Source organism: Balaenoptera ricei, chromosome 8 (assembly GCF_028023285.1).
Source record: "Balaenoptera ricei isolate mBalRic1 chromosome 8, mBalRic1.hap2, whole genome shotgun sequence".
Lineage (NCBI taxonomy): Eukaryota > Metazoa > Chordata > Mammalia > Artiodactyla > Balaenopteridae > Balaenoptera > Balaenoptera ricei.
This window is the reverse complement of record NC_082646.1, coordinates 33006507-33020160: the sequence shown is the minus strand read 5'-3', so window position 1 is coordinate 33020160 and position 13654 is coordinate 33006507. Positions and strand designations below refer to the sequence as shown.

The window sequence follows — 13654 nt, the reverse complement described above, 5'->3', positions numbered from 1 at the left end:
AAACTGAGTCTTATAACTTACCTGCTATGGGTCCTGGGGAAAGAAATGTAGCTTTCTTAGCTTTAGTCTTCTAATTTGTAAAAAGGAATAAGAATATTTGTTTGATTGCTTCTATATGCAAGGTGTTGATCTAAGCCCTGGGAATTTATAAGTGAGTAGTTCCTGCCCTCATGGAGATGACAATTAAGTAATTACTTACACTAAACAGTTAAATAAGCATTTACACTAAATTATAATTAAAGACAAGTATAGGATGCTATAGAAGTAAGTTACTTAGTTTGGAGAATTAGGAAAACCTCCTTGACTTTTTAATTTCCTGTCCCTGTAACTCATCAATGAGCATCTTTGTTGTGTCCCAAGATTTGACAGTTGGTCAATGAAATGTAATCATTGTGTTTTGTGTACTGACTTTTCACTGTCATGTTTATCTTGCCAAAGAAATTATTTTTGGTCAGTTTTTTTTTTTTTTTTTTTTTTTGAGGAAGTCCTAGTGTATGTTTAATTTTTGTAGATATGCTTCAGGTGCTTGAAAAATTACCTCTTTTAGGTAATTGAGGTAATTGAAAATTTCTGCATCAATTTGAAATCATAGTAGAAAATTTAAAAAGGCTTTTTTATTGTTAATGTAAAAATCCTTTTTTTCTTATATGTCTATTTAAATTATTTATGAATTTATTTGATAATTTATTCAACTAAATTGAGTCATCACCAAGTACTTATAACTGGAAAAGCAATCATGAATAATCTGTATTGTTAACATACATATTAATTTTAAAATATTTGTGTTATTCCTGTTAATAGCTTCATTCATTATCTGTAAGGACTTTTGTAAATCTAAGGTAATAAAGGAATTCATATGTATTCTTATTTATTCTCTTAGGATAGTAACTTTATCACAGCTCTTGAGTTGGCAGTACGTTTTGGGAAAACCCTTATTATACAAGAAATGGATGGTGTAGAACCTGTTCTTTATCCATTATTGAGACGAGATCTGGTTGCTCAAGGTAAATGAATATTTGACAGTTTCCAGAGAGTAACTATTTTTTAAATCCAAAATAATTAACTTCATTAACTAACTTTGACATTTTTTGTCTTTTCACTGAATCTAAAGAGATGAAAACTTTTTGGGGAGTGGATTATAGTAATGTCATCAGAATCTAATAGTAACAGCAAGTCAAAAACTTAAAGTGCCTTTGTAAAAGAGGCAACATGTCAGGGTCTCCCACACCATTCCCAGGAACAGTATTTTACCAGGAAGACTCAAGGGATTCAGCACTCATGGCTTAGATTTATTGCAGGGAAAGGATGCAAAGCAAAGTCAGTAAAGAGAAAAGGCACATAGGGTGAAGTCAGGAGTCAAGAAACCAGGTGCAAGCTTCCAAGAGTCTTCTTTCATTGGAGTTACACAGAATGTGCTTAATTCCCCCAGGACTGAGTTGTGACAACACGTGTGAAAGTTGTCTACCAAGGAAGCTTATTAGAGACTCAGTGTCCAGAGTTTTTATTGGGGCTTATTATGTAAGCACACTCTGTCTAGCAGGTAGCAAAATTCCAGACTCCCCAAAGGAAGGCAGGTGTTCAGCGTAAACCGTATTGTTTGTACAAATAGTTTAAGCACAATGGGCCACTCTTACCTATTCTGGGAATGGTGAGAACCTTAACAAAATCCAAATTCCCATACAATGGTTATGGGCCAACCTTGCAAGCAGGCCTCTCTAAGGATACTGGTCTTAGGACTGTTACGTTACCTCTTTTCTGTGCAGGCACCTAACCCAGACTTTGATGTTAGAAAAGTTATGTAAGAGCATGTTGTGCAAAATGTCATAGACATGTACTTATATTATATATAAGTACATACACTTACTTACACCACACACTTTGCTAGCACCACAAAGTTTAGAAAATTGGAGTTATTGGGGGCAAAGCAGAGAAATAGCAAAGAATGCACTATTTACTGATCACCTGTTATCCCACAAATAGGTATGCTTAGCCTAACAGTGGTTGATATGTTATGGAAAGAACCCTAGTAGTGGAACTGTTGCCAATGTAACCTGGACTTACTTCCTGGGGTTCAGTCTCTGGTCTCAGTCTGTTCTTTACTGGAGCAAATTCAGATCTGTTGAGCTACCTCTTGCTATGCTATCTTAAAGGGGGTGGAAATGAACCTTTAGGATCATCTGGATTTGACTCTCTTTAGTCTATATGCTGACCCTTGAGGGCTCATTAAATATATCTCGATGAGCTCTTATTGGTATTAGGTTTTAGCCATATCTGCTGCATTGTCTGAGAATGGAGTTTGACAAGGTCCCCTAAAATTGGATCTGGTAAAAAATGATAATATTCTACATCATGATTGGTTCACATGATGAACCACTATTCCAGATAGTTGTTCAGTGCTGTTTGGGTCAATTTGTTAATTTCTGTTCACTTCATTGAGAAAAAGAGAGTTACCTCTGCCCCTACCTTACTTTTTCCACCTTCAATCCAGAGTCACATGTGTTCATGTCACATCAGTTGAAGTCTGTTATCCCCTTTGAGTATACTTCAGATTGTCCTTTTCTACAGTTTTGAGTTCCTCATGAATAGCCATTTGTCGTCATACATTTCCTGTGGGGACAGAGGATGGTTGTCCTAGAAAGACATAAAACAAAGCCTGTGTCCAAGTTCATTTACGTCCCAGTGTTCTTAATCTAAGCAACATGAACTGCCTTTCTACATAGTGATGTCAAAACAGGCACAAGTAATAGGAATAGAATGTACTTCTCCTCCTCAAATTTATGCAGTTCAAAAATCCCCTCAAATGTGTATTGATCAAAAAGAAGAGCAAGGTACAATTCCTCGTCAAAGTCTCATTGTTTTAAATTTCCTGTTTCCTGTGTTCCTAGTAGCTCAGCCAAGGCAGAAGATAGATGTAGCAGTTTGCAACTGTCAAATAGCTGAAGACCGCTTGACAGCTAGCTATGTAGAAGTTGCTGAGGGAGAGGCTAGTGTAGTTGGCAAATAGTTTAAGTTTTACTAGCAATAGATGTCAAAATTATTTTTATTAATCATTCTACTCCTTTACAGTTATTTCCATTTGGGATTTGAGTATGGATTCGAGAGTTATAGTAGAGATGATAGCTAAACATTCTTGGTTGGCTCTTTTAGACCAAATTCTTCACTTTAGGCACGACTGCTTCATACAGGCATATGTATGTGCAACATAAAGAGTAACCTTGTGATTAATTGCTGTATCTGTTTCTAGAGGGTGGTTCTCCATATAGGTATGTCTTTGGTAGCCCAGCTGAGTCTAGGCGGCCTAATGGCCTGAACACAGCTAGACCAATGGTTCTCTAATGGTAGTGATTTTGTCCCCCAGGGGACATTTGGCAAAGACTGGAGACATTTTTGGTTGTAACAACTTGGTGCGTCTATTCCAAGGATATCTTTAAAATGTACAGGGCATCTCTTCATGACAAATAATTTTCCAGTACAAATTGTCAATAGTACTGAGATTGAGAAACCCTAAGGTAGCTCACCAGTTCTGACCCATTAATCTCTGTACTGGTATATTTCAGTTATTTTCAGGGTGACATGCTTTATAGCCAAGAGCACTACTTGAAGCCAGTTCATTGTACAGAATATTCCATGCTATAGGTTGCCAAAAATTTTACCTTTGGATAGTGGATGGCTGTAACATTCCATTGGATTTTCTTATCTGTGAGATTTTCTTGTAGACATCTGTAATTCTGTGCATCTGAAAGATACAGGGCTCAAAGACAAGGATTGGTTTACAACTGCTTGTATTACTTCCAGAGTTTGCACTACTTGCAGCTTTACAGGAGCTGCCATTCAAACTTAGCCACATGTTTGTTGACCAGATAAATTATTAGGCTGTAGTAAAATTTTCAGGTGTGGAATATGCTGCTTCTAGTAAGTGAAGAAGGTATTCAGTTGTTGGTTTTCTTTCTTTGTATATAGTGGCTATAAAGCCAGCAGTTTATTCTTAATAGGCTGTGGGACATTTCCTTGAGCAATGTTGATTTGATTATTTTTGTGGCCGGGTTTTTTGTTTATCTTCATATAAGTCCCATCATCTTTAGTTAGTTAAGCTTGAAAGGTTTACAATACAATGTGAGCAATTTTATCAGTGGAGACCATTACCAAGATGTTACCTATATGATGGAATGTTTGTACCCATATGGCAGTTCACATGGTACTTGGATTTCTCTAATTCAGATGATAATATATTTCTGAAGAGTCTGGACCTGTTAAGGTATACTGCATATAAGAGATGAACTGATTTTCGTCTTCTTCCCAGGGGAATATAAAAAAGAAATCATTAATAATCATTAGCAGTGTTCAACTATCTGCTGTGAGCAAAATATTTTTAATCATCGCTGTGTCAAGCATTGTGGAAGCAGTGGTGGCCACTTCCTGGTTTAAGTTTCATGGTCATAATAAACGTTCAAGCAACTTTTATTTTGAAATCCAGACAGATAAAATTGTGTAGCACTCTTGCCTGCTGTAAAAAGAATAACTTTCTTTTTCACTTCCTAGCATGATGCATTTCTTTCAATTATAAATATTGGCCAGATTTGGGTACACTTTATAGGCAGATCTTGCCTGTATCTTTGGCTAATTGTTACAGAAGTCATCAAGGCATCACAATAAACATAGCCAATTAATATATCTGTACATACAGGTGCTCCAAATCTATTAGATATGTTAACCAAAAAAATCGAAACAAAATATACTCAAGCCTGATCCAGGTTCAGAAACCAAAATAATAGCCATGTAAATTGAGGCTTCCCCTGGAAAGAGAACGTGAGACCGAATCTTGTACTTGTGCCTAATCATTCTGTTTCCACAGTTCTCTAAAGTACAGTACAGATTTTGTGCCCAGGAGAAAAACGTAGTCAAAATTAACTCCATCGTAGGTTAACTCCAATGTAAATTAAGACTTTATACAGTTAAGACTGTGTTGGACTTTTATAGTTCTACATGTAATATTTTCTAAGAGTAGTATAGGAGACTTATGTCCAAGGGTCTTTATATACAATGAAACATTTATTTTGAAATATTTTTAAAAATGTTATATCAGAATAATGCATTGGTGGGTTACACAGTCAAATAGTATAGGATGGCAGGAGTGTTCTTTCCCTCCTCTCTTCTTACAAGAGAAAATCAGTTACTTTTTAATTTTCACTTTTTATTGAGATACACTTACAAATGTATAGCTTAATGATTTTTACAAATGGAATACACTTCTATAAGCACCCTTCTAGAATACACTTCTATAAGATCAAGATACAGAACTTTTTCAGCATTCCAAACTCCCTTATTTACCACTGTCCCCCACAAGGATAACCACATTCCTGCCTTATAACAGATAAGTTTTGCTTGTATTTGTACATTGCATAAATGAGAAAGAAAAAAGCAGCACCTGACTACTATGGGCTGGAAGCTGGCCAGGCTCTACAGCTTGACCATGGTGTTCTCCTGTTGAACATAAACCATTTCACAGAACACCATCAACAGGCAGGTCACTCTGTGACCATAAGCATGTCAGCGCACAGAAACGAGGACACTTTCCATGCCACAAAAATAACTAAACATCCTCCTCTCCCTGCTAATATGAGTGACTTCTGCTTTTTTACCCATATAGCTTAGTCTGACACCATTTCTGACACCTCCTAGATATCAACAAAATTATCGATACCAATCATAGAATTGTCTGGTCTTTCTGATAGCATCCATTCCCCAGCAAAACCGCACTTTCTTTGAACCATTCTAAAATCACCCAGCGTTAAGTCCATCTTCTATAAAAAGCATCTCTGAATACCTTTTTACTGAGACAAGGTGCAGTCTCCCATGGTGATCTATCTTTCATTGTAAGTTGCCAGTATACCCTAGCTGAGGCCCTTTAAACTGAGTTTATGTTTTAACTAATTAGTTAACTGAATAATTTTTAATTGAAGTATAGTTGATTTACAAAATTATATTAGCTTCAGTTGTACACATAGTGATTAAATGTTTTTATGGATTATACTTCGTTTAAATTAATTACAAAACAGTGGCTGGCTGTATTTCCCTGTGCTGTACAGCAGCGGCCTCAACCTTTTTGGCACCAGGGACTGGTTTCATGGAAGACAGTTTTTCCACAGATAGGGTGTGGGGGATGGTTCAGGTGGTACTGGTCCGCGGCCCAGGGGTTGGGGACCCCTGGTGTACAGTATATCCTTGTTTATACGTAGTAGTTTGTATCTCTTAATACCATATCCCTGTCTTCCCCTTCTCCCCTTCTCTCTCCCCACTGGTAAGCACTAGTTTGATTTCTGTTAGTCTGTTTGTTTTGTTATATACTTTGACTTGTTTTATTTTTTAGATTCCACATATAAGTGGCAATATAGAGTGTTTGTCTTTCTCTATCTGACTTATTTCACTAAGCATAATACCCTCTAGGTTCGTCCATGTTACTGAAAATTGCAGAATTTCTTTCTTTTTTATGGCTGAGTAATATTTCATTGTGTGTATGTGTGTGTGTATATATTTTCAATATATATTAATATATATATGGTATATACATATATATCACATCTGTTTTATCCATTCATCTATTAATGGACACTTAGGTTGCTTCTGTATCTTGGCTATTGTAAATAATGCTGCTATGAACATTGGAGTACATATACTTTTCAAATTAGTGTTTTTGTTTACCTTGGAGGTTTACCCAGCAGTAAAATTGCTGGATCATATGGTAGTTCTATATTTAGTTTTTGGAGTAGCCTCCATACTGTTTTCCACAGTGACTGTACCAATTTACATTCCCACCAGCAGTGTACTAGGGTTCCCTTTTCTCTACCTCCTCGCCGCCATTTGTTATTTGTGGTCTTTTAAATGAAAGCCATTCTGCCAGATGTGAGGTGATAGCTCATTGTGGTTTTGATTGTATTTCTCCAATGGTAGCAGTGCTTAGAATTTTTTCATGTGCCTGTTGGCCATCTGCATCTCTTCTTTGGAAAATGTCTGTTCAGGTCTCCTGCCCAATTTTTAATCGGGTTGTTTGTTTTTTGATGTTGAGTTATATGAGCTGTTTATATGTTTTGGATATTAATCCGTTATTGATCATATCATTTGCAAATATTTTCTCCTGTTCAGTAGGTTGTCTTTTTGTTTTGTCAGTGGTTTCCTTTGCTGTGCAAAAGCTTTTAGGTTTGTTTGATTAGGTCTCATTTGTTTATTTTTGCCTTTTTTCCTTTTGCCTGTGGAGGCAGATCCAAAAAATATTGCTATGACTTATCTAAAAGAGTGTTCTGCCTTCTCTTTTAGGAGTTTTATTTTTTCAGGTCTTACGTTTATCTCTAATCTGTTTTGAATTTATTTTATATATGGTGTGATAAAATGTCCTAATTTTATTCTTTTACATGTAGCTGTCCAGTTTTTCCAGCATCACTTATTGAAGAGACTGTCTTTCCTCCATTGTATATTCTTGACACATTTGTTGTAGATTAATTGACCATAAGTGCATGGGTTTCTTTCTAGGCTCTCTATTTTGTTCCATTGAACTGTGTGGCTGATTTTCTGCCAGTATCATGCTATTTTGATTACTGTAGCTTTCTAGTATATTCTGAAGACTGAGAGCATAATACCTCCAGCTTTGTTCTTTTTTCTCAAGATTACTTTAGCAATTTGGGGTCCTTTGTTGTTCCATATAAATTTTAGGATTATTTGTTCTAGTTGTGTGAAAAATGTCATGGGTATTTTGATAGGGATTGCATTGAATCTTTAGATTGCTTTGGGTGCTATGGATATTTTAACAATATGAATTCTTTCAATGGCAGAACACGGAATATCATTCCATTTCTTTGTATCAGCTGCAGTTTCCTTCTTAAATGTTTTATAGTTTTCAGAGTGGGTTTTGCACATCCTTGGTTAAGTTTATTCCTCAGTGGTTTATTCTTTTTGATGTGATTTTAAACAGGATTGTTTTCTTGCTTTCTCTTTCTCATAGTTCATTGTTAGTGTATAGAAAAGCAACAGATTTCTGTATATTAATTTTGTGTCCTTCAACTTTACTGAATTCATTTATTAGTTCTAATAGTTTTTTGGTGGAGACTTTAGGGTTTTGTTTATATAGTTTTATGTCATCTGCAGATAGTAGCAGTTTTATTTTCCCTTCCAATTTGGATACTCTTTATTTCTTTTTCTTGTCTGAATACTGTGTCTGGGACTTCCAATACTATGTTGAACAGAATTGGTGAGATTGGGCATCCTTCTCTTGTTCCTGATTTGAGAGGAAAGGCTTTCTTTTCACCTTCTCACCATTGAGTATGATGTTAGCCATGGGTTTGTCATAAATGGCCTTTATTATGTTTAGATATGCTCCCTGAAAACCCACTTTGATGAGAGTTTTTATCACGAATGGATGTTGAATTTTGTCAAGTGCTTTTTCTGTGTTTATTGAGATGATCATATTATTTTTATTCTTTCTTTTGTTAATGTGATGTATCATTGACTGATTTGCGAGTATTGACCCTTGCATCCCTGGAATAAATCCCACTTGATGATGGTGCATGATCCTTTTTATTTATTGTTGAATTGGTTTGCTAATATTTTGTTGAGGATTTTTTCATCTGTATTCATCAGAGATATTGGCCCTTAATTTTCTTTTGTTGTAGTGTCTTTGTCTGGTTTTATTATCCAGGTAATAGTGGCCTCATAGAATGAATTTGGGAGTGTTCCATCATCTTCAGTGTTTTGTAATACTTTGAGAAGGATAGGCATTAACTCTTCTTTATGTGTTTGGTGGAATTCCCTTGTGAAGCTAGCGGGTCCTGGATTTGCTGGGAGGATTTTTGTTACAAATTCAATTTCACTGTTAGTAATTGGTATGTTCAGATGGTCTCTTTCTTCCTTGTCAGGTTATATGTTTCTAGAAATGTGCCCATTTCTTCTGGGTTGTCTATTTTGTTGGCATATAACTGTTCATAGTATTCTCTTATGATTTTTTATATTTCTGTGATAATGGCTGTAATTTCTCCTCTTGCATTTCTTCTTTTGTTTATTTGCGTTTTCTCTCTTTTGATGAGCCTGGCTAAAGGTTTATTTATTTTGTTTATCTTTTCAAAAAACAAGTTCTTGCTTTCATTGACCTTTTCTATTGTTTTTTGTCTCTAATTTTATTTCTTTAATTTTATTTCCTCTCTAATATTTATTATTTCTTTCCTTCTGCTGACTTTGGGCTTTATTTGTTGTTCATTTCCTAATTCCTTTAGATGATAGGTTAGGTTGTTTATTTGAGATTTTTCTAATTTCTTGAGGTGGGCCTGCATTGCTGTAAACTTCTTAGAACTGCTTTTGCTGCATCCCATAGATTTTGGCAAGTTATGTTTCCATTATCTTTTGTCTCAATGTACTTCCTGTTTTCCTCTTTAATTTCTTCATTGGCTCACTGGTTTTTCAGTAGCATGTTGTTTATTTCTCACATATTTGTGCTTTTCCCAGTTTTCTTCCTGTAATTGATTTCTAGTTTCATACTGTTGTGGTCAGAAAAAATGCCTGATATAATTTCTGTCTTCTTAAATTTGTTGAGACTTGTTTTGTGTCTTAGCACATTATCAATCCTGGAGAACATTTCATGTACACTTAAAGAGAATGTGTATTCTGCTCTTTTGGGGTAGAATGTCCTGTAGATATCTATTAAGTCCAACTGGCCTGTTGTGTCATTTAAGACCCTGTTTCCTTATTGATTTTCTCTCTGGATGATCTGTCCATTAATGTAAGTGGTATGTTAAAGACTCCTCCTATTCTATTATTGTCAATTTCTCCCTTTATGTCTCTTAGTATTTGCTTTATATATTTAGGTGCTCCTGTATTAGGTGCATACATGTTAACAAGTGTAATATCCTGTACTTGTGTTGATCCTTTTATTATTACATGATGCTCTTCTATGTCTTTTGTCATAAACTTTGTTTTAAAGTCTACTTTGTCTGATATGAGTATTGTTACCTCTGCTTTCTTGTTATTTCTATTTCCGTGAAATCTCTTTTCCATCCCTTCACTTTCAGTTAGTGTGTCTTTAGCTCTGAAGTCAGTCTCTTGTAAGCAGCACATAGATGGGTCTTTTTTATTATTTATTTATTTATTTATTTTCTGGTTTTTTTTTTTTTTTTTTAACATCTTTATTGGAGTATAATTGCTTTGCCATGGTGTGTTAGTTTTTGCTTTATAACAAAGTCAATCAGTTATACATATACATATGTCCCCATATCTCTTCCCTCTTGCATCTCCCTCCCTCCCACCCTCCCTATCCCACCCCTCTCATTGGTCACAAAGCACCGAGCTGATCTCCCTGTGCTATGCGGCTGCTTCCCACTAGCTACCTATCTTACGTTTGGTAGTGTATATATGTCCATGCCACTCTCTTACTTTGTCCCAGCTTACCCTTCCCCCTCCCCGTATCCTCAAGTCCATTCTCTAGTAGGTCTGCATTTTTATTCCCGTCTTGCCCCTAGGTTCTTCTGACCATTTTTTTTTTTTTTTAGATTCCATATATATGTGTTAGCATACGGTATTTGTTTTTCTCTTTCTGACTTTATTTTTTATTACTAATGACAGTCTCTAGGTCCATCTACCTCACTACAGATAACTCAGTTTCATTCCTTTTTATGTCTGAGTAATATTCCATTGTATATAAGCAGCACATAGATGGGTCTTTTTTAATCCAATCATCCACCCTATGTCTTTTGATTGGAATATTTATTACGTTGACATTTAAAGTAATTATTGATAGGTATGTCCTTATTGCCATTTTGTTACCTGTTTTCTGGTAGTTTTGAGTTCTTTTTTGTTCTTTTTTTTTCTTCTTTTAGATTCTTCCTTTGTGGTTTGATGATTTCCTTTCATGGTATGCTCGTGTTTCTTTCTTTCTAATTTTTGTATATCTATTGTAGGTTAGGTGGTTTTTCCTTTTCAGCACTTTGAGTATATCATGCCACTCCCTTCTAGCCTGCAAAGTTTCTGCAAAAATATTAGTTGGTAACCTTCTTTAGGTTCCCTTGTATGAGACTCTTTGTTTTTCTCCTTCTGCCTTTAGAATTTTCTCTTTAACTTTTGCTGATTTAATTATGATATGTCTTGGTGTGTGTCTTTTTAGTTCATCTTGTTTGGGACCCTCTGTGCTTCTTGTACCTGGATATCTGTTTCCTTCTTCAGGTTTATGAAGTTTTCAGCCATAATTTCATCAAATACATTTTCTACCCTGTTCTCTCTCTCTTCTCCTTCTGGGACCCATATAATGCAATGTTGGTATGATTGATGTTGTCCCAGAGATCCCTTAAACTGTTCTTCTTTCTTTCATCCTCTCTCCCTCCCTCTCTTCCTTCCTTCCTCCCTCCCTCCCTTCCTTCCTTCCTTTTCTGCCTTCTTCCCTTCCTTTCCTGATTTGGTTATTTCTGTTATTCTATCTTCCAGATCACTTTTGTGTTCTTGTGTATCACTTAGTCAGCTGTTAATCCTTCTATTGTGTTTTCCATTTCAGTTACAGTATTCTTCAATTCTAACTAATTCTTTTTTATATTTTCTAGTTCATTATTAAAATTCTCACTGTGTTCAGCTATTCTTTTCCCTGCTTCAGTTAGCATTTTTTATTACTAATGCGTTGAACTCCTAATCTGGTAAATTTTTTATTTCTGTCTCATTAGTTGTTTTTTTCAAGGATTTTCTCTTGCTCTTTCAATTGAGGCAAATTCCTTTGTCTTCTCATTTTGCTTAACTTTCTCTGTCTTTATGAAATTAGGTGAAACTGTTGCCTATTGCAGTCTTTAATGGGTGCCTTTGTGTGGTACAGTCTGCTGAATCTGATGTGAACACAGAACCTGTCTTTCCTCAGGTTTGCTGGCAGCTATCACCTTGGTAGGAGGCTGGAGATGGAGTTGTTAGATCAGAGCCAGGTGTAGCTGGGGCTTTTTCTCTGCTCAGTGGCCATCACTGCTCTGTAGGGGGTGGGGTCTGTTCCCAAGTTTCTGGAGCAGACTTTTTTTTTTCTCTCTTTTGTTGGATTTTTTTTTTTTTTTTACATCTTTATTGGAGTATAATTGATTTACATTGTTGTGTTAGTTTCTGCTGTATAACAGAGTGAATCAGCTGTACGTATACATATATCTCCATATCCCCTCCCTCTTGCGTCTCCCCCCCCACCCTCCCTATCCCACCCATCTAGGTGGTCACAAAGCACTGAGCTGATCTCCCTGTGCTATGCGGCTGCCTCCCACTAGCTATCTATTTTACATTTGGTAGTGTATATATGTCCATGCCACTCTCTCACTTTGTCCCATCTTACCTTCCCCCTCCCAGTGTCCTCAAGTCCATTCTCTATGTCTGTTTCTTTATGCATGTCCTGCCCCTAGGTTCTTCAGAACCATTGGTTTTTTTTAGATTCCATATATATGTGTTAGCATATGGTATTTAGTTTTCTCTGACTTACTTCACTCTGTATGACAGACTCTAGGTCCATCCACTCACTACAAATAACTCAATTTCATTTCTTTTTATGGCGGAGTAATATTCCATTGTCTATATGTGCCACATCTTTATCCCTTCATCTGTTGATGGACACTTAGGTTGCTTCCATGTCCTGGCTATTGTAAATAGCGTGGAGCAGAAGTTTTGAGGGTTGGGTCCAAGCTGGCTCCATTCCCCTGAAGTGTGTTTTCTCCTCAATCCCAGCACCAGCATTCTTGCCCAGGAGGGGAGCAGTGCTCGGGCAAGAGGGGCTGGCATGGGCACTTGGCGTTGGTCTGGGTGCGAATTGTGGCTGTCTGACCACAGACAGAAATCATGGCTGCTCTGATGTGCTGCCTGTGTAAGTACCAGTAATGGCTGCTCCCACCCTGCTCAGACACGCTTTAGGTCTGAGTTGCTTTTGCTTCTCACAGCTGAGCTTTCTGCTCAGCTGTAGCAGCCCTCACCCCAGTGAGGCTGGAGCAGTTGCTAGACTTAGACTGGGGTGCGTGCTGGGGCAGTCACAGGAAACCAGTCAGCCACCCATGCAGTTTCAATCCACCCTCTCCGCCTTGTTTTGGAAGTAAGCAAGCGAGCATGCGCTCCTCATGAATGGAGTCCAGGCTTCTCGCAGCCCTCCTGTTAGCTCCCCCAGCCCTCCAAACAGCAAGGAGACTCACATTCTCAGTGTCTGACCTTTGGACAAGGATGCCCAATTTGTGACTCAAACTGCCTACTCCCTAGAGAGGATCTCTGCCTGTGTGATCCCTCTTCTTCTGAGTCCCCTCCCAGGGGCACAGGTCCAGACCTGATAGCTTCTCATCCCTTTATACCCAATTCTATATGGATCTTTCTTACAGTCTTCTAGTTCTGCTAGTCTACAGTTAGCTTTCAGTGAGAATTGTTTCACATGTAGACATATTTTTGATGTGTTCTGCATCCTCCTGCTTTGCCATCTTGATTTCTTCTCCCTGAGTTAATTTAGTTTTGTTTGTAATCTATATTCTGTGTATATATCAACTTAGATTAATTTTTTTAAGTGTTTGTCTATTGCATTTAATTTGTCAAATGTATTGGTGTGTTTTTATATAATATTCTTATAACTTTAAAATTTCTGTGAGTTTTTCAATAATGTGTCTTTTTTTCGACATTGATAATTTTTTTTCTCTTT

The 13654-nt window shown here is 36.7% G+C and overlaps 1 protein-coding gene across 2 annotated transcripts in view; it reads left to right on the top strand.

The window, feature by feature from the left end:
* DYNC2H1 (dynein cytoplasmic 2 heavy chain 1) overlaps nucleotides 1–13654 on the top strand; it is a 357806-nt gene that overhangs the window by 144800 nt on the left and 199352 nt on the right. For both annotated transcript variants that reach the window (XM_059930504.1, XM_059930505.1), the window contains exon 65: nucleotides 881–1004. In XM_059930504.1, coding sequence (XP_059786487.1) covers nucleotides 881–1004 — 124 coding nt within the window. The remainder of the gene's footprint in view (nucleotides 1–880; nucleotides 1005–13654) is intronic.